At 42.6% G+C, this 23800-nt stretch overlaps 1 protein-coding gene across 4 annotated transcripts in view; it reads left to right on the top strand.

Annotated features, from left to right (window-relative positions):
- Positions 1-637: 637 nt before the first annotated feature.
- PAXIP1 (PAX interacting protein 1) overlaps positions 638-23800 on the top strand; it is a 60704-nt gene continuing 37541 nt past the window's right edge. The window contains exons 1-6 of one of the 4 annotated variants that reach the window (XM_055269767.2): positions 1864-3679; positions 5198-5332; positions 10867-10910; positions 13538-13601; positions 18628-18790; positions 21480-21593. In XM_055269767.2, coding sequence (XP_055125742.1) covers positions 13543-13601; positions 18628-18790; positions 21480-21593 — 336 coding nt within the window. In that variant the 5' untranslated portion in view covers positions 1864-3679; positions 5198-5332; positions 10867-10910; positions 13538-13542. Of the gene's footprint in view, positions 759-870; positions 1147-1863; positions 3680-5197; positions 5333-10866; positions 10911-13537; positions 13602-18627; positions 18791-21479; positions 21594-23800 lie in introns of those variants that run through there. The other 3 variants (XM_055269768.2, XM_063642374.1, XM_055269764.1) reach the window with 3 other exon arrangements.

The following is a 23800-nucleotide window of genomic DNA, read 5'->3' as shown; positions in this document are numbered from 1 at the left end:
TCCCGAGGCCACTCTGCCGTGTTCTGTGAATCTTGGCGGAAGGGAGGCGAGCTGTAAATAAAAGCGTGAGCATTAGAATCGCCGCTGTGTAGTATTAACCTGTTGAGCGCGGGGCTTCCCGGGGCTGGAGCTGCACCGCGGTCTCTGCTGTCTGGGACTCTCCTCCAGCGCGGACCCGACAGGACGCCAGGGACCAGGCCGGTCCGGCCGGGACAGCGGGGCCTCGGGCAGAGACGGGGCCGGGCCTCCCCCCAGCACGTCCCCAGCTCGGGCGCTGAGGTCTGGCGGAGACCCCAGGACTCGCCGCTGAGGCCTCCAGCGCGCGTCTCGCATGTAGCTACGGCCTCGGGAATTCCGTCACGGCGTAGCCCGGTCCAGCGCGATGTAGACCGGGGCCCCGCGCCTCGCTCGGCCAGAGCGGCTCAGGTACTACTCCAAGTCCGGCCGTACTCGCGGCCACTGCGAACAGCCGGGACACCCAACCCCACTCGGCCCGAGGAGGCCGCAACCCGGCTCCCGCTCCCAGTCGCGGCCCCGAGGCCCCACCCCTCCGCCGCGCGCATGCGCCGCCCCCGAGCAGCCGCGTGTGGCGATGGGAGGGGCCTGCCAGCTCCCCTCCTTCCCGGGACCGGCTCACTCCGGCCCCGTCGAGGGGGGTACGGGTTTCCCCTCGTCCTCGGGACCCCCTCGTTGCACAACGGCGGCCATGGAACCGCAAGGGCCAGAGCGGGCCGGCGGACGTCAGCTCCCCCGGAGCGGTGGGTGGCGGCAGAGGCGCGGGGCCTCGCTGGAGGCCGGGCGGCTCCTCGGCGCTCCCCCTCGGTGTCCGGGGCGGGATGGTGCGTCCCGCAGGGCGCGCGCGGCTCCCGCGCTTCGGGCGCTCGGCGCGGGCGCGGGCGGGGGCGCGGAGGGCGGGGGAGCGGACCCCGATTCGCAGGACCGGGCCCGGGCTGCGCGGGCAGGGCCGTTGGCGGGGCGAGCGGGGGCGCCGGGCGCCGCGGGGGCCGGGGGCGGGGGGTGGGCGGGGCCGGGCGCCGCCGCGGAGCCTCCCGGGCCGCCGCGACCATGTCGGACCAGGCGCCTAAAGTTCCTGAGGAGATGTTCAGGGAGGTCAAGTATTACGCGGTGGGCGACATCGACCCGCAGGTACCGCGCCCGCCCCTGCCGCGGCCTCCTCCCGCGTCCGCGTCCCCGTCCGTCCCCGTCCCCGTCCCCGCTCCTGCCGCGGGCGCGCGCAGGGCGCAGAGCGTCGGGTCCGCCGAGGCCGCTGGCCTGAATGCGCTGAGGGCAGGGGCGACCGCGGGGTGGGCGCGGGAGGCCGGGGCTCGGGGGAGTGCGGGAGGGAGGGCGGCCGGGCCGGCTGGGGCTCTGTGCCTCGGCCCCTAGTGCGCGCCCTGAGCCCCCGGCCTGCGGCCCTGGGGTCGCCGCCCCCCACCCACCGGGCCGCCTCGCTCTCTGCTCCTTTGCTGAGCGGGACTGGCGCGGGGTCCCGTCTCCCCCTTCCCCGCGCCGGGCGTCTCGGCTCCCGGGAGAGCAGCTCCGAGAGCGGACGAGGGGCGCCGGGATCCCCAGCCGGGGCAGCTCGCGCGGGGATCCCAGGCTCGCTCGGCCGGCGGGGGTCGTGGCCGCCTTCGCCACCCGGGCAGCTGCCGTCCTGTGCGGGGCTGAGGAGCGCTCCCTTCCAGCCTGTGTCCCTACACGTGGGGGCTGGCATTCGTCTTCTTTGATTTTCCTACTTGGACGATTAATTTTACGGTACCCTGGTAACACCATCACATTACACATTTAATGTTGTGTAGTTTGGGCTCACGCCAAAGGATATTGTGGGTTTTCCTTAGTATTCCTATAATAATACATCTGTTTGATGTCACACAGTTATCAGTCTGTGGTAGGAATGCATCTTAGTTGAATATCCTCTTCAGGTTAATCTTCAAAATATTTCCTTCTTGAAAGTTTAACTGTACAGTTATGTTGCCTTGGGTGTGACATCAGCGGCCCCCACCTTGGAGGATGGGGATGCCCAGTGATCAGAGTTAGGCCTAGAAGGGCGGAGACTCATATTTAGCAGATGAACTTGGATGGTGTAGAAGGAATTGTAGAAAGCTGATTGATCTTGGCCTTCTTGAGGTTCGTCCTTGTATGTTAGTAACAACTTTTTTGGTCCCTTTTTGCTCTGTAACTTTAGGGTAAAGAGACTTCAAGGCCGGGCTTACCCCTGTAATCCCAGCACTTTGGGAGGCCAAGGCGGGTGGATCACCTGAGGTCAGGAGTTCGAGACCAGCCTGGCCAACATGGTGAAACCTCGTATCTACTAAAAATACAGAAATTAGCCGGGCGTGGTGGCGTGCGCCTGTGGTCTCAGCTACTCGGGTGGCTGAGGCAGGAGAATTGCTGGAACCTGGGAGGTGGAGGTTGCAGTGAGCTGAGATTGCGCCATTGCACTCCAGCCTGGGCAACAACAGAGAGACTCCATCTCAAAAAAAAAAAAAAAACTTCTATCTATGAATTTAAAGAGTGAAACGGTTGCTGAACACGGAGTGATCAAGATGAGTGCTTGTAACAGTTAGCTTTTTCCAGTATTGATGATTCCCCAGCCCTCCCTTTTTTTGTTTTTTGTTTTTGTTTTTGTTTTTTGCTATCCACCATTTTTCTCTTCCCCCTCCTTCCTCGCCTTCGTGTTTCATTTTAGGACTTTGGCTCTTATAGGGGACTTGAACCAAATGTTACTTAAAACCTGGAACAAGTTGAACTGGAACCATATTTACTCGACTTTGAATCAAATCTGAGCGCTTAAAAATGTCCTTGGCAAACCACTTTCATCTGAAACAGTATATTTTCTGAAAAGTTTTGAGCCTGGACATCTGATTCTCTGACTCTTATAACTGTGATTATAAGTTCACATGTTGACCATCTAGTATGAGGCAGGCATGTACTAGGTGCCAGGTATAATACAGAGGTGAAGAGGACATGGTACCTGCCCTTGAGCTCCCCTCATTGGTGGGGGAGGGAGCACACCTGGACATATCACAGTACAAGGTGTAGCAGATTTCTCCACTGGGGTGCAGAGTAGACACCACTGAAATGTCACTCAGTAGATGTCATTTCAGTTGGGTTTTGAGATAAGCAGAAGTTAAGAACGTGAGGGAATATTTTCATGTGGAGCGTATGTGCTGAGGAATGAAGGCATTCATGTGTTTGGGATACATCAGGATGATCACTATAACAGTGACATGAGATAAATCTATTAAGATATTCAGTAGTGTGGAGATTGAAGAGAAGCCATTGGTTTTGGCATCCTCAAAGTCCGTGAAAACCGAGTAAAGTGTTTTTGGTAGAGTGTTGGTGGAAGGGGCTGGACTGCAGGGAGTTGAAGAGTGAATGGAAACTGAGAAAGGTTAGACTCTTCAGGAAGTTTGTCCTGAGAAGGAAATAGAGAAGGTGCCTGAGGAAGAGAGGGCAGGGGAGGGATCTGTGTTGCGTCACAAGCGCGTGGAAGGATGTGGGTGACTTTACTGTTTACAGGTGGAGGGAACATAGCTATGGACAGGGAAACTCATGAAAAAGGGAGTAGGATCAGAAACAGACTGGAGGATAGGAAAAGGAGGGGTGCCTTTTCTGAAGACCCGTCGAATGGATGCGTGAAGCTAAAAATGCTTAGAGGTCAAGGGAAGGAAGAAAGGTAAAGTGGCCCATGGCCAGCGACCATTGTTTTTTCACTTACTAAATATTGAGCCTCTGCTCTAGTTCATATCTATTAGTGGTCAGTAAAGTATTCTGAAAAGGTTGTCTAGCTTATGGGTCATTTTATTTTTTTTTTTTGAGGTTGGAGCAAAAGTTTAATAATTGAAAGAAGAAAGCTCTCTGCTGCAGAGAGGGGACCTGGAAGAGGGTTGCCCTTGTGGGTCACTTGAGCTTTGTGGGCACCATGTCACTTTGACAGTTGGTGTGCACTATCAGCTTAGACACTACCCACCTCTTCTGAAGCACTTGACTGTCGACTGTTCCTTAACCCTCACTTCCTTGGCTTCTATTGACGCTCCTCTCCTGTGATACTGCACTTCCCTACCTGTCCCTGAAGTATCAGTTGCTGTGTCTACTCTCTAGCTCCCCTCCCGTTCTGCACTGCTACCACCTTCACGCTCCTGGCTGTGGCTCCCGTCTATGTAATATGCTGATGACTTTCTGTCAGGGAGATCCACATCTTTTCCTAGCTGCAACTGGATGCCTCTTGCCAGATGTTACACATGACCCCCAAAGAATGGCATGCCCAAACTAAAACACGTCCTTGCGTCCCCCACCTGCCAGCCTTCTGATGTGTTCCTCAGTGAGTGGTACTCACCACCATTTCAGTCTGGACTTTGCTCTTGTGCTTATACCCCTTCCAGACACCAGGGCTTGCTGATTCTCTCACATCTTCCTCCTTTCTGCCCCTCATGACATCCCTTTAGTGGATGCCTCTTTCACCGAGGTTATTGCGCTTGTTTCTTAACGGATCTCTTGTCTTTAGTCACCCAGCCAACCAAACCCAGCCAGCCCACCCAATCCATTCTTTTCACATGGGCTGTCATCTTTGTATGAAATCTGTGCTACTTTTCCTGTGTGAAATCCTTCAGTGGCCCTGCATATACCGCAGAATGAAGCACAGACTTTTTTGCGTAGTGTGTAAGAAAGCCCATTTACGGTCTGCTCTGTATTCACCTGTTCAGTGCCTTCAACACTGCTCCCTCTTCCTCGATGTATGGATTTTTGCCTAACACCCAGACGTTTACGAGGGTTCTGCTCACATATCTCGTCTTCCAGAATCTTTCCCTAATTATGGTGAAACTCCCCATGCCCCAGCCTTTAAGTTGGAAGCTCAGGGGCGCCATGTGCGTGGCTCCACCGCAGCAGTGATTGTGCTGTCTCCTGGTTTGTCCAGCCCATCTGTCTTGAGGACAGACCGTGTCCACTACGTGACTCACAATAGCCTCCATTACTTGGTCATTGACTTGGTCAGTGAATCAAGATTTGCTGCTTTTGATTGTCCCCAACAGTTTCATTGGCATATTATTCAGAGTAAAAGGCTGTTAGTTTTTATGTGGGGAATATGGTGTGTTTTTATTAAGAATTGCTATTATGCCCAATAATTATTTCTGTAATTCAAGAGCGCAGTACAGTATTGCCCATTTTAATTTGTGTGGATTTTTTTCTTTTTTAGGTTATTCAGCTTCTCAAGGCTGGAAAAGCAAAGGAAGTTTCCTACAATGCACTAGCCTCACACATAATCTCAGAGGATGGGGACAATCCAGAGGTGGGAGAAGCTCGGGAAGTCTTTGACTTACCTGTTGTAAAGGTCAGTAGTAAATATGATTTGTTTTATATCTTTTCCTCACGTATCTTGGAAGCAGTACATTGAAGTTTCAATGTAGCTCTTTTCAGGGTCTTTGCTAAAGTCCTGTTTTATTTTATTTTTATTTTTTATTTATTTTATTTATTTATTTTTTTGAGCTGGAATCTTGCTCTGTTGCCCAGGCTGGAGTGCAATGGTGCGATCTCAGCTCACTGCATCCTCTGCCTCCCGGGTTCAAATGATTCTTGTGCCTCAGCCTTCTGAGTAGCTGGGATTACAAGTGCCTGCCACCATGCCTGGCCAATTTTTGTATTCTTAGTAGAGACAGGGTTTCAACATGTTGGGCCAGGCTTGTCTTGAATTCCTGACTTCAGGTGATCCACCTGCCTCAGCTTCCCAAAGTGCTGGGGTTACAGGCGTGAGCCACTGTGCTGGCCCTAAAGTCCTGTTTTATGTGGAAAGTTGCCAGATAACTGTGGACATCTTTAACATCTGAGTAACTTCCCTTAGCTTCAGGCCCTTTCAGCTAAACCAAGGTAGAGCGTGGTTTTGTATGTCATAAGTAATCCTAGGTCATCATCCTTTATGCCTGCTACAGAACTCGTCCCATGTTACCACTGCCTAGAAGTTTTCTGAGCCAAGGAAACCTGTCATGGGAAACAGATCTGATGCCTTGAATCAGATGGGTGTTTGAGTTATTGTAAGAGTGTATTTCATTCCAAAAGCAGGCTAAGGCCTGTCAGGAGGTAACTCTTAGGACAGGGTTACTTTCCATCCCTGCTGTGGCAAGGTGTCCTGAATTTCAGTTAGCTGAAGGGAGTCCCCCATTAACTATGTTGTGGAACTCCTTCCTGACAAGAGTCACAATGACCTTTAATCACATTGTCTACCCACTGGTCGTCTGGGGTGTATCTAACTTGACCTATGGGTAATTTATTGCAGAAAATGGGGGATTCAGCTGGTGGAAGAATTGTTCAGATTTTGTTTATCCACGTACTGTATTATGTTATGGCTAATAAGTTAGTTGACGTCTGTTAAAATGTATGTTTTAAAAATTTGTTGAATTTTGTAATTCCAATGCTTCGATTTTACTTCAGATCTTCTGTATTAAGTATTTGTTTTAAAATAGTTCTTTACCACTACCATTTTTTCCCCCTTCATGTTATTAAATGCTTTGCCTTAAAAAGAAATCAGTATGAAAGTTACTGTGGCTTAACAATAACAGTGTTAGGAATTAAGAAAGATTGCCAGCCTGGTGCAGTGACTCACCTGTAGTCCCAGCTACTTAGGAGGCTGAGGTGGAAGGATTGTTTGAGGCCAGGAGTTCAAGGCTGCCATGCACTGTGATCACACCTGTGAATAGCTACCTTACTCCAGTCTGGGTAACACAGTGAGACACCATCTCTTAAACAAAAAGAAAAAGGGAAAAAAATAGAAAGATTGCCATTAAGTCAAATTGCGGGGCCAGAGAAGCTGCCTGGCTGCTGGGAAGTGGTGACCTCCCCAGTACCCAGGGTCGGAAACTGCCTTGTAGGTTTACAAACTCGAATTTCTTTTCTTTTCTTTTCTTTTTTTTCTTCTCTTCTCTTCTCTTCTCTTCTCTTCTCTTCTCTTCTCTTTTCGAGATGGAATCTCACTGTCGTCCAGTCTGGAGTGCAGTGGCATGATCTCTGCTTACTGCAACCTCTGTCTCCCGGGTTAAAGTGATTCTCGTGTCTCAGCCTCCTGAGTAGCTGGGATTACCGGTGTGTGATGCCACGCCTGGCTAATTTTTGTATTTTTATTAAAGATGGGGTTTCACCATGTTGGCCAGACTGGTCTCGAACTCCTGACCTTAAGTGATCTGCCTGCCTCAGCCTCCCAAAGTGCTGGGATTACAGGTGTGAGCCACTGTGCCCGGCTACGAACTCGAATTTCAGAAATAAATCTGAAAGTGGATCTGTCTCAAGACAAGCTGTTTATAAACCATACTCTCAAGAGACTGCTGTAGAAGTCAGAATGACTTATGAATTTGTGGTGGTAACGGTCATGTCCACTCACTCATGGGCCCGGTTCAGTGTGGCCCGCTCAGGCTCGCTGTGGGTACAGACTCTTTTGTGAAGACTGAGTATCAGCAGGTTTCCTGATTCGTTTACCCATTGCCCCTTTGTGTGACTTACCGCAGGGGTGAGGTCCTGAGCTGGGGCACCCTCTTCTTTGGAACATGTTTTTGTCTCTGGCTTGCTTCCTTGCACTGCTGTAGGGACAGTATCTCTGTCCCTTCCTTCTCCTTCCTACAAACTTCCTTTCTCTCAGACAATAGCCTGGAGCTATTGTCTCATTAAGTGGCTTTGCATATCTTATGCAGATTTGATGTGAAAGGGTGATCTTCCTAACGCATCCTTGGGGCCTAGGTGATTGTTGCCAGGCCAACTACCAGAGGTAGTTCTTAAACCTGCCTGACCCCAAACCCCCTTTTTGTAATAAATACTTTGTAGCACCCCCCTTATTATCCAGAAATGAATCGATACATAAGCCAACTTTTAAAATATGTATATATAAATTGCCTAAACTGAAATGTGAAGGCGAAATAAAAGGGAAGTAAATAGTAAATATATATTTCAATGTGCAAACACTTGGGCATGGCTGCTGCTATATGTAGAGTCACTGCCAGTAGCTGCTGCAATTGCAGATTGATTTCATACCCCACAAGTGGGGTCGCCGCTGTGAGGTGACATTTCAGAATGGTGATCAATTCCTGAGCTAAACAAAGCAGTCTTCCTTCATTTTACACAGTATTCATATTCCTGGGAAACTCGATATGTAAGGCTAAGTAGAAATACCCATTACTTGTACAATTAGCAGTTAGCGTCTAGGATTATCACCATTTTGCCAAGGTAATTTACTGTATTCGAACCCAACTTTTTCCCCCTCTGGCTATAGTATTTTAAAATGAGTGACAGACATATTTCATCTGTACCCAGTAGCATTCCAGCCTGCTTGTAATTTGTGGCAGCACCTGTATTGTCCAGGGACTATTGTGTTACATTACAGGGTGGTAGAGTACTTCGGAGCTGACCCAACAGTTTGCCTTCACTCTAAGATATTTCAAGTAGATCCTGATATTCTTAGTTTGAACCTTATGGGCCTGTCTTATTTTGGATCCTGCTGCTAATAGTTGAGTCTGAATTCATATGACTGAAGGCTGAGACCTGGTTCCCTAGAGGCATATCCCTTGGCCTTTACCTTGATAGGAAGTTTGACAGTGCATTTTAAAAATAAGGCATCTTTATACACAGTGACAGTTTATCATTTACATATTTGAATCTTATAAATGTTTAAAACTTCTTTGGGCACCAAAACTTTTTAAATTATTTTTTTAATTGAGATTTTTTCTGAGTGGCCTTTGGGCATCATTGGAAATGTTAATTTTGCTGACTTGTAGTGGGCTTATTTTATTTAATTTTTTTTTCGAGACAGAATCTCCCAGGCTGGAGTGCAATGGTGTGATCTCGACTCACTGCACCCTCTGCCTCGGGGTTCAAGCGATTCTCCTCTCTCAGCCTCCCGAGTAGCTGGGACGACAGGCATGTGCCACCACACCTGGCTAATTTTTGTATTTTTAGTAGAGACGGGGTTTCACCACGTTGGCCAAGCTGGTCTCAAACCTGTCACCTCAAGTGATCCACCTGCCTTGGCCTCCCAAAGTGCTGAGATTACAGGCATGAGCCACCGCGCTCAGCCAGCTTATTTTTATATATTGTTCTTTGCCTTTAGGATAAATAGTTCCTTATTACTTTGCTTTTATAGTTCTCCATTTCTGCTTTGTACTGTGGCCTACATCCTAATTTTGCAATATTTTATCTAAACTTATCTGAAGTAGGGCCTCAGTGATTCTACTGTGCTTGGATGGGACTTTATGATAGCCAGCAGTCTTTAAACTGGGATACCCTACCCAAGCTCCCTGGGGGGAGATTTTCAGTGTGTGTGCTGTGTGGATGTAAGGTGATAGATAACATTTCCAGACTGGCCCTTCCTAAAGCTGCCTGAGAACACACCTGTGGTCACAGTGGCCTCTCCCACTTTACACAGGAGGAATCAGACCTTCACCCATCCTAATCTTATAGTGCATTGCCCCAGGCTATGAAAATTCTCGTGGACAGCAGACAAAAGGACAACTAGAAAGACTGGTTTTGGGGACCCTTCCCTTACCGCTCAGTCATGGCATCACGAGCAGAGAGGGGTTTCTGGGTGTCTCTGTTGAGAGGAGAGCTTGGTCTACGTGAAGGTGTTCTGAATTCAGAAGTGTCAAGGCCAATACAGATTCCTGATGCTGGCCCATTTTTTTAAATTTAACTGGAATTTTTCTAGGACTATCAAAAAATGTGAAGATATGTTGGATAAGGCACATAGATAGAAAAATTAAGTGCCTTCTTTCAGATTTCAGATAACTAATCCAATAACTTAGTTAAAACCTTTGGTAAATGTCAAATCATCATTAAATAATTATCCCAGGCACAGCTGCCAATCTTTATTTTATTTTATAAAATGTTTAATATTCCTTTTCTCGCAGAAAATATGCTTATTTAGAGTTATGCTGAAAAATTGTAGATGTCATCTAAAAAATGATAAGGGGGGCGTTTCATTGTATGAAATTTATTTAAGGTGTACATGACAAAAATAGCTTGAAGATCATTAGCTTGGAATATGAGTTGCAGGAGAGCAAAGACTGCGTTTCTCTTTTTCATTGTTACATCCCCAGCGTCTTGCACCATCTCTGCATAAAATAGATTCTCAATAAATATTTGATGAATGAATTGATGGGTGGGTAATGAGTATATATGTATGTTTCAGTTGGCTGAAGTTTCTGGAAGTCAGCTGCCTTCCAGAATGTAGTAATGGGGGCATTACTACATTTTGATAGTAATTTTGTGAAGTAGAGCTATCAGGATAATGATTTGTGTAATTATAAAAATAAAACATAGAAACAAGATAATTTTTCAAAAATATAAATTACCCAGAAAGGTAGTAATTAATCTGTTTTATAATTAATCTCAGTTTTTAGACTTTATAAAAATATTTTCCGGCAGTTAGAAATAATTTTTATGGCTTACAAACATTGCATCTACTTGACTTCACTAAAACAAACACCTCATGAATTTAGACTTGACTGAATTTGGGATTCAAGAAGGGAGCGTATGAGGAGCTGACTATGCCCTGGATGAGGTGGCGGCGGTGGTGGGGTAGGATGGGTGGCAGTTCTCCTGTCCTAATTGTGGGGTCAGCAGTAATAAGTGTATAAACCTGGAACTTAAATGTTTATACATAATTTTTAAACAATATGGTAGTGCTTCATTCTATAATTGGATTTTTCATCTTGGGTATTAGTAACTAATCTTTGACTATAATGTTTCTATTTGAATATTCATACTTGTAATCTGGATGTTTTAAAATAGGTTATAACAGAGACTTTTAATTTCTAAGAACAACACTAGTAAAATAATATCATGCCACTTGTAAATCGAGAATACTTTTTGATTTAATCTTTTCTTTTTCAGCCTTCTTGGGTGATTCTGTCCGTTCAGTGTGGAGCTCTTCTGCCGTATCCTTTTTTTTGAGTAGGGGAGGAGGGAAAGGGTAGCTCTGGGTTTAAGACTGAAAGAAATGATAGTTAATGGGGTGAAAAGTGGATTCATTCGTTAGGACAGATTGTTTTGTCTACATCTTATATTCCTACTATTTTCCATCCTGTTTCAAATTTTATGTACCTGATCCTTGTCATTCCTCATGTTAAAAGGGGGCTCAGCTGTGACAGGTAGCTCTAGGCCAGGAACTGGAGGCAGGAGCTCCGGTTCTCTTCAGCTTTTGTGGTGCTAGCTAGATGAGGGATATTTCTAAAATTCTAAGTCTATGTGACTCAAATCATGAATTGTTTGAAGAGTAAATTGGGGAAGAGAACATGAGAAGAAAATTTATAACGTGCATTGTTAATCCTTTTAATTGCATTGGGTAGAAGGATTATTAATTCAGTACACCTGTGCTGTGGGTTGAATACTGAAAATGGAGTGGTGAAGAAGACCATTTCTGCCCTCAGGGAGCTTCCTTGCTTGCATTGTTCGTTCATGGAGCGTTCATGGATGTGCCCTTGCCCTGGCACTGTGTCAGGAGTCAGAAATGAGGCATTCTACAGGCCTGTTTACTCTTCTAGGCCTGGTGGCTCCCTTTTCATCCTAAAAGGATAATGCTTCATGGGACTGTTATTTCAAGTGTAACTTGCTTGTGGAAATCATTTCTTTTGCAAGTACCTGATACCATACAGTTGCTAAAATTTTAGACCTGGCAAGAGATTATGTTATGTGCTCTATTTTATTTTGCAGCTATGCCAGGCAGTTCTCTTGAAAGCACTTATTACCCATTGAATCAATGCAGATGGAAGGAAACTTATCATGAAATATTTATAGAGAAATAGGGAAAACATTATTGTACAAGCAATTCTTCTTGGAGGATGTGTAGAACTTCAGCAACTCCAACTCAGAAGTTCTAATATTTTCTTGTATGTAGCCTAAAGAGTTGAAGGAAATTAGTTCCTGTTTTTGTTTTGTTGTTATTTATTACTTTTATAAGAAGTGAAAAAGACTGGGAATAGAGATAAGAGGCTGGTTTTGCTGTTCTAGGTCATTTATTCTCTGTTTAAGACTCCTTAAGAAGCTGAGATCTTTTTTTTTTTTTTTTTTTTTTTTTTTGAGACAGAGTCTCGCTCTGTTGCTCAGGCTGGAGTCCAGTGGCATGATCTCGGCTCACTGTAACCTCTGCCTCCTGGGTTCAAGCGATTCTCCTGCCTCAGTCTCCTGAGTAGCTGGGACTACAGGCATGCGCCACCACGCCCAGCTAATTTTTGTATTTTTAGTAGAGACGGGGTTTTACCCTGTTGGCCAGAATGGTCTCAGTCTATAGACCTTGTGGTCCGCCCACCTCAGCCTCCCAAAGTGCTGGGATTACAGGCATGAGCCACTGCGCCCAGCCACTGGGATCTTCTTTGAGCTCTTACTTGTTTATCCATAACAACAAAAGATTGTGCCACTGTGCTCCAGCCTGGGCGACAAAACCAAGACTCCATCTCAAAAACAAACAAACAAACAAACAAACAAACGAAGGAGCCTGGGAGACTCACTGGTAGACAGTGCGCTCTGAGATTTGCCTTTGTTAATATTTCCCCAAGTCTTTGGAAGTAGAAAATCCATGAGCTTAGGTTGGAAGCTGGAAACAGATCTTAGATAATGGGGCTGAAGGTGTCATTGCAGTCTACAGAGTTTTTTTTTACAGCCAGGGAGGTCTCAAGTGTTTATAAGATTCATCTGTATAACTGTATAGGAGACTTCAAATTTGGAATAGAATTTTTAAGCTGATATTTTTCTTGATTCACCTATCTCAATCAGTATACTTTTCTCCTATAGGGAAAGAGGAGTAATACTGTAACCCATTTTGAATTCTACACACTCCAAATTATTCAAAAAAAGTCATTGTTTGCTCTAAATAGACTATGAATTACAGGCACATAGAGATCATGACTGCCTTGTATCTTGTTAAATTCACAGTGTGTGATGTGTAGTAAATGCTCATTAATCATTTTGAATGAATTTTTAAGATCAGCTTTAGAAATAGGAAGGATCTTTGGAATCACATATTCCAACTTTTGTTTTAAAGAAGGGGACATTGAAGCTCACAGTTGTCTTGCCTAAGTTCACAAAGTTAGCGGAGATAATAAAACTAGAGCTCAGTCAAGCTCTTATGAAGGATTCTTCCTACTGTGCGGTGGAAGCAGTCACAACGTTTCAGTCTAAAAGAAACAAGACATTTTAATTTTGCTTTTAAAATAACTGCTATGCCATTTGTGTGTATGTGTATATGCATGTGTGTGTTTATATATGTGTATATAGTTAGCTAGCCAGCAGAGATCAAAAGGCTTCCCCCTGCGAGTATATTTTGCCCATTTGATTTATGATATAAGTGGAGAGATTGGATTTCAAAATGCACTTTACAGAAAAGCACTCAGTTCTTTCTGTGCCACCCACTGCTCTCTATTCCACTCTGCCCTGTACTTTTGTCTATCTTAAGTCTGTCTCTTTCTTAAGTGGACTGAGTGGGGACGGAGTGGGTGGGTAATGTCTGTTAGTGAAGTACAGGTTGCACTAATCTTATTTCATTGTAATCTTAATAACTATAAAACAGAGTAAATGGTTTTTCTCCAGAATCATGTCAGATTTTTTTTGGAATCACTGCCTGCCTTTCTCAGGTAAGCATGGTTACAGTTAGTCTTGAGTTATTTATATGGGACACTTCTGAGTTTTTGTATGGTTGGATTTATGACCTGTTAACCAGTTTTAGAGAAGCTATTTCCTAAACTGACTGTATATTTAATATGAACCCATGACACTTAAAATTATTTAAATATTTGTGCTTGCTTTTAAGATTTAAAGTTTTTAATGGGTGAAAATGGTCTTTATAAATAAAAGAACAAAGATTTAAAACTTGAATATGAAAAAATATTAAAAATGAAATTAAAAGATGACAAGGAAAATTCAGTTAGAAATACAGGCAAAGAATTTTCTTAATAAATAAAGGGATCATACAGATCAACAAGAATAAAAAAGACCTTAGCAGGTAAGGCAGAGAAACGAATTTAGAATCTATAAAGAGGAATTACCAATAAGTGTAACAAAACATTTGATGCACTTTATAATGAAAGACATGAACATTTTATAGCAATGAGATAAGTGTTTTTGCTCATCGAATTTCTAACAGTGTGTTCAGTGTTGGTGGAGATGCTGAGGACAGACTCCTGCTTCCTGCCGTCAGGAATGGGAGTCAGCACAGCAGCTTCCTAGGAAAGGGGAGCAGTGTTGAGCCTTAAAATACTCATTTCGTTTTCACCTGCATTTCTTTTATGTTTAGAAACTCATCCCAAGTCAGCCGGGCGTGGTGGCTCATGCCTATAATCCCAGCACTTTGGGAGGCCGAGGTGGGCGGATCACCTGAAGTCAGGGTTTTGAAACCAGCCTGGCAAATGTGGCGAAACCCCATCTCTACTAAAAATACAAAATTACCCAGGCGTGGTGGTGCACACCTGTAATCCCAGCTACTTGGGAGGCTGAGGCAGGAGAATCACTTGAACCTGGGAGGCGGAGGTTGTGGTGAGCTGAGATTGTGCCATTGCACTCCAGCCTGGGCGACAAGAGCAAAACTCCATCTCAAAAAAAAAAAAAAAAAAAAGAAACTTATCCCAAGTCGATAGGACAGACTGACACATAAAGGTGCTCACATTTATTGATAAGCATTATTTATAAGATGGTAAAATTGGAAACAATCAGATCATCCACTATTTGGGAATGTTTAAGGAACCTATTGTATATACTTACACAGTAGTCTAGCTGCTTAGCCATTTTTGAATTCTGTTTTATGAAAACATGTAAAGACATGGGAAACGTCTTAAGTGGCAAAAGCAGGCCATAGCCTAGGCATGTATAATATTACACCAACCAAATAAAATATCTGAAATGAGAAACCAAAATGTTAACAGTGGTTCTGGGTATCTGAATATTTTTTTTTTTTTGAGACGGAGTCTTGCTCTGTCGCCCAGGCTGGAGTGCAGTGGCGCAATCTCGGCTCACTGCAAGCTCCGCCTCCCGGGTTCACGCCATTCTCCTGCCTCAGCCTCTCCGAGTAGCTGGGACTACAGGCGCTGGGTATCTGAATATTTAATATTTTTTTATTGTATTTTGTTTTTCTAATCCCCAGCTAAGAAAAACCTCAAATCATAATAAAAACTATTAGAAAAAAATCAAATTGTTATTGTTTAAAGTCGTTTTACAAATTATGTGGAATAATTTGTTTAAAATTAGTGGTCCTTAGGAAGGTAAAAGTGCACCGTAGGATGTCCCATCTTATTTGACCTGACAGTCCTCATCCCAGGCTGTCATTTTGGTGCTCATAGGTGATAGTTTTGAAAAAGTATTTAGTCATCTTTCTCTGTGCACACCTTTGAGAAAAGGGCACATTTAAGTTATTAGGTAAGATGGGAAGGAATTCGGTTATAATCTTGCTTTTCCTTATGCCTTTGTGATAGAGGGTTACGGAGCTGGGGGTAGTATTTGGTTTAGCATTGTTAGGTTGTTGGCCAGACTCAACAGTTAATGCAAAGGGTATCACCAGTCTGAAGTTGACCCATCCTCTGTCCAAGTAATAAGTGAATTTATCTGTGGTTACTGTGTTTTTGTTTGTGTCTCTTGTATCCTGGAAGTTCTCTAAAATCCTGTTTTTGTTTTTGTGACATTAATTTGATGGAGATCCTTCAAGAAGCAAAATTGGCTTATTTTTTTTTTTCTCTTTAACAGGAATTTTGTTGGTATTTGTATTTTGCAATGTTTTTTCATATCTGTTATAAGTGTATATTTACATGAATGATCTTTAAAGTTGACTAAAATGAAAAAACCTTTTAAATGCTGGGTGCTGTGGTTACATGTAATTTTTATTGTTTTCCTCTACTTCTCTGTATGTTCCAAATTTACAATCAACGTATCAGAAAAGTTTTAAAAATGAAAGCATTACTACTTATGTATAAACACAATGTACTTTGGCTAAAATGTGAATTTTTCATTTAATTTTATTTGCACTGGTTGGATTTCTGGGTTTCAGAGACTCAGAGCCGACTATCCAGAAATGATTCCAATTGAATGAGAAAGGGAGAGAGGACGAAGGGCCACTCTGAGTTTGGGACAGGGACAGGGAGTCCTGTGGGCATTTTTCAGAGATGAAGGTCACAGTGACATGGGATTTTGAAGACTTGATTTGGTGAAATAAATAAGAAAATCAAAAGTATGTGAGTACAAGATGATTATAGGGTTTCAAATGAGGTAATTAGATATTGTTAAATATTAACTATGAGTTTAGCACAAAAGAATATTATTAGTCTTCCAAAGAACTAATACTTATGTTTAACAGAGTTTATATTTGTAATAGATTGTTATATTATACATGTAATAAATTAGGTTATAGTATAGACATACATACGTGATACATATATGACCACTCAGGGGGCACAAGTATGATTGTGTGAGCTTAGGAAGGATGGCATCTGTCTGGATTGCGAGGCGAGGGAAGCCTTGATAGAGTGGAGGTAAGGTGTGAGTGGCCCGGAAAGAATGGACAGAATTGGAGGAAATGGGAAGGGAGGAGGGCGTTCTGCATAGAGCAAGGTGGAAGGAGAAGTCAGGAGTACACAGAGGCTAGATAAGAGGAGACTGGTGTCAACCAAGGGTGTGCATTTGCATGTAGAAGAAAAAATGGTCAGGCAGGTAGATGGATAGAGACGATGGGAAACCAAGGTATATGAGTTTGAACTGGGTAAAGTAGGTAGCAGGATGCTTCATCACCCTTTTTTTCTCGTTATTTGGTTTTGGATTACAAATACTTACCTCAGAAAATTTGGGAAACCAGAAGTCAAACAAAATTAGAATCACCTGTGATCATTGCAGGTAAAACTGGTCCAGGAGCTCTGAGGATGACTTGCAGGGCAGGACAGAGGCTGGAGTTTTGACAAATGGAGATTAGATTCAGGGTAGCAGATACAACATGGGACTTAGCAACAGATGGGACTCAGCAGGTATTGGGGACGTGGGATGCTGTGGTGCAAAGAGTGAGAAGCCAGCACTCACTGTATACCTCCCTGCGCCAGATCCCATGGTGGATGCCAAAGATTATGTCATTGTTTCAGTCGGGGAGCACAGGAAAGTGGCAGCATCGCTGAAGGAGCTGGGAAATAGGGAGGAGCCTGATTGGTGAGGGGAGATGGTGACATTGGTTTGAAACACACTCTGGGCTGTTGATAAGGTATGGAAGTGTAGGAACTTGGAGCTCCTATGGCATGAAGGAAACTCCTGCAGAGCATAATAGAGAGAGGAGCAGATAACTGGGAGTAGAGCCTTGGGTAGCACGCATTGGTAGAGAGATTTGGGGAAGAAAAAAAGAAGGAGCTTGAAAACAGAGATGATACTGGAGGAGTAGGATATTATTGTTAGAAACCAAGATAAAGTCAGACTTAATCATTTTGATTTTCATTGCTGGGAAATAACAACCCAGGTGAAGATTTAGAGCATAAATTGGTAGAAGATAGTTGTACATAGGTTTATTGTATCCTGAGTCCTATTCTGTGACCCAGGAAGAGGAGGAAAAGGATGATAGAAAGTGATACAGGAGGATCAGCTGGCTCAGTGAGCATCACGCAGGCTGAGGGGTCTAAGTAGATCTTGGGTTCTCAGCTGAGAAGTCACCAGTGTAGTCCCTGTGGGAATAGGAGGATGGATATCCATAAAGAAACAACTAGGTGAGCAAACTGCTCAGAGAACGTGAATATCTTGATTCTTTGCAGTGGAATAGTGTCATTTGATCGTGTGGTCTGGGAAGGGGCTCTGCTGGTGAAAAACTGGGCAGAGGCCCTGCTCACCCACTGTCAGATGAAAAGTCGAATTTTACCTTGGTGCTAAACTTACCAAGGGGAGTGGCTGGGTCAATGGTGGCCAAAAGGTTAATTTGTTAGCAAGCTCTTTGATAGTATTTTATATCCTTTTAGCAAATTTAGTGGATAAGAAAAATCAGAATCCAGAATTAGCATGATCTTTGTGGGTCACTTACTGTACTTCCCGCAGTTCATCACTTAGCATGATGAATTGGAATCCACAGTGTGTCATGGGGTAAAATAAAAGCATTTCTTTTAAGTTGAGAAAGATTGTTCAAATAGGGATGGGGAAGACTTTAATAGTCACTTCTATGAAGAAACCCTGGAAATTGTAGTTTAAGAAAAGTGCATTGGGAGCACTAATATTTTGTGGTTGCTAAAAAATGTTATTTTGGTTTTAAGATAATTAACAACATATGTACAGTGTGCAGCTAAGGGACTTTGGTCCAACAAATCCTTGATGGGTACTTCCTTTGTGACAGGAGCAATGCAGAGGGGTACAAATTAATTAAGATGCGATTTCTCTCTCAGTAAACATACAGTCTAGGAGGGGTCAGACCTTGGACAAATACGGTATGTTGCAACATATGCAAAAATGAAAGTGGGCACCAGGTACAGAAACAGGAGGGAGTGCTCACAGTGGTTAGTCCTAACTGATTGGAAACTGTCAGAGGGATCTGCACCTTTTCTGCACACTGGAGCACCCATGTGCACACACACTCACATGCACACACCAGGCAGGACCCTAGCTTTACAAAAGGACTGTTTCTTGGTGGTTCTCAGTGACCTTCTGTCTTTTCCCCGTCAGGGTGTTGATACAAGCTGGAGCTCTTTGTTGGAGTCTTCCAGAGCTCTCCCAGGGAGAGGTAGGGAAGGGAGCTTGTCCAGCAGAAGTTGGGAAGCACAGAGATCATCTGCCTTCTTCTGACCCGGTATTGATGCAGGCTGAGGCCTCTGTTGTAATGTGCTGGGTAGGTTTTGGGGAATAGGTCAAGAGTGTAATGGAGAGCCTGGCCAGGTCATGATTTAAATCTGGAAGACTAAAAAGTCCTTTCCATTCTGTATCTCAATCAACAGTATTTCTTGACTGCCTACCCATGTGCCTTGCACTGTACTAGGTACTGTGAAAGATCTCAGAGAAGTTTAGGACATCATGTTAGACTCTTTAATAAGGAGTGTTAGAATTCATAATCAAGACTGGACAAGGAGAAAATCCCATAAACTAGAATCAAGGAGTGTCTTATTGGGGGTGGTAAGGCCTGAAGAAGGAAAAGGGAGAGTGTTCCTGATTGGTTTAAAGGAAAGCTTTTATTCCTGGGAGCACAGACTTGAAATTCTAGTCCTCTGCTCCTGGTTGCTTTGGAGTATAGCTGGGAGGACAGATAAGCAAGCAGATAGTTGTGGAGTGTGAGAAGTATTTAGATTTCTGTCCAGCTTGCTGTGGGAGTACAGTGGTAATGCCACCTGAGCTGAGTCTTAGAGGAGGAGGTCGGAGGGTGGGCACAGCAGGGCACAGGAAAGCGGAACGTGGTGAGGATGGCAGGTGCACGCGTGGGCAGTGCTCATGGGCAGGAGGAGGTGGTTAGGAGCCAGCCAGACAGGAAGGGCCTGGACACTATGGGGGAGCCTTTGGATTTTAGCCTTACAGCACTGAGGAGACATTATTAGCCAACATGATAACATTGGTATTTTGGAAAGATGGTTTTTAAAAAAGAAAAGCACATTTCCCCAATTATAAAATTAATGCTTTTGAAAATTTGGAAAATACAGAAAAGTATAAAAATGAAAATAAAAATGTCCCCATAATCCTATCACCACTAAGTAACTATTGTTAACATTTTGGTGTGGAAAGAGCATTCTTAATTATGCTGCTGGAGATTCATTAAATGAGCTGGTGTGGATGTTCAAAGTCATTTAATCCAAACGTACATCAGTGAAGAATCTGGATCATGGAAGTTTTCCAAGTTGACATAAGCGAGTTATTGGAGGCGTCGTGTTAATACCAGCTCTCCTCCATTCCTCCCTAGCTGATGTTCTTTCCACAGCAATCTACTGCACCCTGTTGAGGTCTACGCCTGTGACACAGGCCAAATAGGGTATAGGACTAGATTTACTGCAGTCAGTAAAATAAAATAATACTTAACTGAACATATAGGCAAATCTTGGTAATAAAGGCATATCTAGACTGTTTTTTAATTTCATTTTTAATAAAGATTATATAATGACTCATTGGATTAATCTGTATTATCATATAATTAAATCTCAACTCTCCACATGCTGCAGGATATAAATGTTTTTGTGAAAGCCTCTAATAAAAATAACCTGGTCCAGTCTTCTGAAATGTGACATTGACTTACTAAATTAACAAGTTATAAAATAATGATTTGAAAAGTGATTTTTAGAAAGCTAACCTGTTTTTGTTAATATTCATAGAATAGTGTGTAATACAGAATAATTTCTAGAAATGTTTGTAAAATGGATGAGAGTAGATGAAGAATGCTAGATTATTGGCAAGCTGCATACTGGCAGTTAAAAAGAGATTAACATGCTATTATCAATACTTTTAAAAAATTAACTTGAGACAAAGTTCAGGATTCTTCAACAACTATAATCCTCAACTTACAATAAATTTATCCAGAAAAAATTTACTTGGTTAAATGATTATCTTAGAATTAATGTTTATATTTTTATTTTTCTTAAATGTTCTTTTGCTTTTCAGACTCTAAAATTTCATTTTTTTAGAAATTATTTTTGACTTTCCCAGCAGTAACTACCCTTAGAGAAGCACTATAGAACAGTGGAAAGTCCAGTTTGGAGTTAGACCTGGGTGTAGACAGACCTGGGTTTTAAAAGCCAGCTTTTCCAATTATTAGGTGTAATTTAGTGTGTTTCCTTATTTTTAAAATGGGGTGAATGATTCCTGTTTCACATGGCGGTTGGAAGGGCTAGCTGTGTAGATATAAAGCACTTGGCACAGTTCCTGGCACATAGTAGGCAGGCAATAAATGGTAGCTGTTTCTATTGTTACAGTGAAAGCCTGTTTGACTGCATAAGCCATTGTATCTGGAGTCCTTACTTCATCACTGAGCAAGCATAAGAATTATTCCTTTTATGCTTGCCTTCTTCCTTTCCTGTGTTAAGTAATATTTACATTTTCCCCTGAACTTATAAGTCACCATATTTTTATCTTTGTTTTTATTTTATTCATTTCATAATTAGTATTTGTTATCCATTAGCATAAAGGCATTCCTAAAATACGATTTTGATATTGCTGTTGTATTTAAACATTTTCAAAAGTGACACAAATGGAAGCTGGAATGGCGTACTAGTTCTTCCTGCTTTTTTTCCCCTGACTATTTTTGTTATCGACTGAAATAATCCTCCATTCCACTTTTTGGAATGTGGATATAAATATTTTTAAATTCATTTGGTGACAAGGCAAAAATAAGTAATTTATATATGTAAAACTGTTGTGATAGGAGTGAAGTTTTTGTTATAATAAGCAGATAGCTAAAAGCTTCTCTATTTTTTCTACAAATATTCTTAGGTTAATTTTATTAAGGGAGAAACAGAATTGTTGCAGTTTATTACTAAAGTGAAAATATAGCCATGCACAGATTGAAATGTATGGTAAAAGCCTTCTTTCTAACTTTCTGTCAGGTGTCATCTGAAGACAGAAGTGCCCTGTGGGCTTTGGTTACGTTCTATGGGGGAGATTGCCAGCTAACCCTCAATAAGAAATGCACACATTTGATTGTTCCAGAGCCAAAGGGGGTAAGCATTTCTTGTGCCACCTTATTTTTGTATGTCATTTAAGAATTTCTAGTAATCACATGTCTTTTTTGAGCTTCTTTTAAATTAATTATATTTCATTTACAAAAGCTGATTATATTGGTTTATATTATTTATATCCAGCTTCATTCCACAAAAGATGTGAGATGATTGTAAATTGTAAGCCAAATGTAACTTCTAAATACTATGAAATTTGGCTTCATTTTATGCGGAAAACAGGAAAATTTTATTAATCTGTAAAATTTCCTTTCAAATCCAGTAAAACTTTGGTTCATTTTTATTTGTTAAAAAAATGTATTTTTAGTTCCCTTCACCATTTTTTTTAAGAACCTCGTATCAGGTATGATTATAAACATGCGTTTGGTGAAATTTTCGATATATTTTCTTCATAATCTGGAATATATGAAAATGACTTTTGTCTTGATAAGCATAGGGCTCTCATCCTTGAGCAGTGGTGTGGCTGTATGGATTTTGTTTCCACAAGTAAGGCCCGGGATCAGCAGCATCTGCCCTCCTTGGGGACTTGTTAGAAATGCAGCCTGTTGGCCAGGCGCAGTGGCTCACGCCTGTAATCCCAGCACTTTGGGAGACCGAGGTGGGTGAATCAGTTGAGGTCATGAGTTCGAGACCAGCCTGACCAACATGGAGAAACCCCATCTCTACTAAAAATGCAAAAATTAGCCAGGCATGGTGGCATGTGCTTGTAATCCCAGCTACTCAGGAGGCTGAGGCGGGAGAATCCCTTGAACCCAGGAGGTGGAGGTTGCAGTGAGCCGAGATCACACCACTGCACTCCAGTCTGGGTGACCGAGTGAGACTCTGTCTCAAAAAACAAAAAGAAATGCAGTCTGTCTAGCCTCTTCCCAGATCTAATCAAATGAGCCCAACAGTCAGTGTGTGATCAAGTTCTCTGGTAGGTGATTCTGATGCATACTAAAGTTTCAGAACCACTGTTCTCTAGAAAGCATTATATAAAATTTATGATGTGACTCCTAAAATTTAAGTAAAAAACATATTTTCCATGACAATTTAAGTCATAAACAGTATGCTTTGGTTAAAATAGTGGGTTCTTTTTATATTAATGTTGATTTATAGCAAAAATGTATTTGATTTTTACATAATTTGAAGGGGAAATGAAAGCTTTTGCTTTTTTTCACTGCATTAGAATGATAATTCAAGAGGCGCTGTGTGAACAGAGTGGGTTTGTCAAAGCTGTTTTGAATTGTGATTTGACGTTTACTAGTGCGTTAATTTAGCGTTTTTTCACCTTCCGAAATATTTTGATGAGAAATCCTTAGTAACTCTTTGGGCTTTAGGATATAGTATATATTTTAAAGTATTTATTGACTTTAGACTAATTTTTTAAGTGTATAGCTAAAAATGGAATCTTAAAATTTTTATTTGGAAGGAAAAACAAATCTAAGTCATAAGGTCTATATATAAATACTTTAATTGAGCTTTATTTATCCCAACAAAGAGGCACTTAAAAGTAATCGTTTTCTTTGGCTAAAACATGCTTGTGAATAAGACAACAAATATGCTACTATAATTATATTTAGATAAAGCAAATACTCCATATATTTTAAAAGTTGATACTAAACATGATATTATATATAATGTATTATGCATGTATACAGAGATTATCTAAGTCAATAGTGGAATTATAATATTGTCTTATGTAATATATTTGTTCTTCATTCTTGATTTCATTTATGGACTGGAAAAGAAAGATAAGTCTTTTTTTGCTTTTCCAATTTTAATTTCCCAGTTTTACATGAACTAATTCAACATAGGGAAAAATGAACTACTATTTTAATGCTTACTGTGTTTCTTCTGCAATGGTAAATATTTGTTAAAAGCAGATTTTGTGTTTGCCAGTAATAAAAATAACACTAATACACAGCCGTTAGTGAGCACTTACTAAGTGCCAGTACAGTGCTGCTTGTGGCATACAGTGAAGGAAGTCCTGCTGTCCCCTTGAGGAAACTGAAACACAGACACCCACCACTCCTTTCTCTAACCCCGTTCTGTACACATTACCGTTCCTAAGTAATTTTTTTTTTCTTGAGACAGAGTCTCACTGTCGCTCAGGCTGGGGTGCACTGGTACAATCTCAGCTCACTGCATCCTCCATCTCCCGGGTTCACACAATTCTCCTGCCTCAGCATCCCAAGTAGCTGGGATTACAG

Source organism: Symphalangus syndactylus, chromosome 6 (assembly GCF_028878055.3).
Source record: "Symphalangus syndactylus isolate Jambi chromosome 6, NHGRI_mSymSyn1-v2.1_pri, whole genome shotgun sequence".
Taxonomy (NCBI): domain Eukaryota; kingdom Metazoa; phylum Chordata; class Mammalia; order Primates; family Hylobatidae; genus Symphalangus; species Symphalangus syndactylus.
The sequence above is the reverse complement of the archived record's forward strand: the minus strand, read 5'-3'. Positions and strand labels throughout refer to the sequence as shown.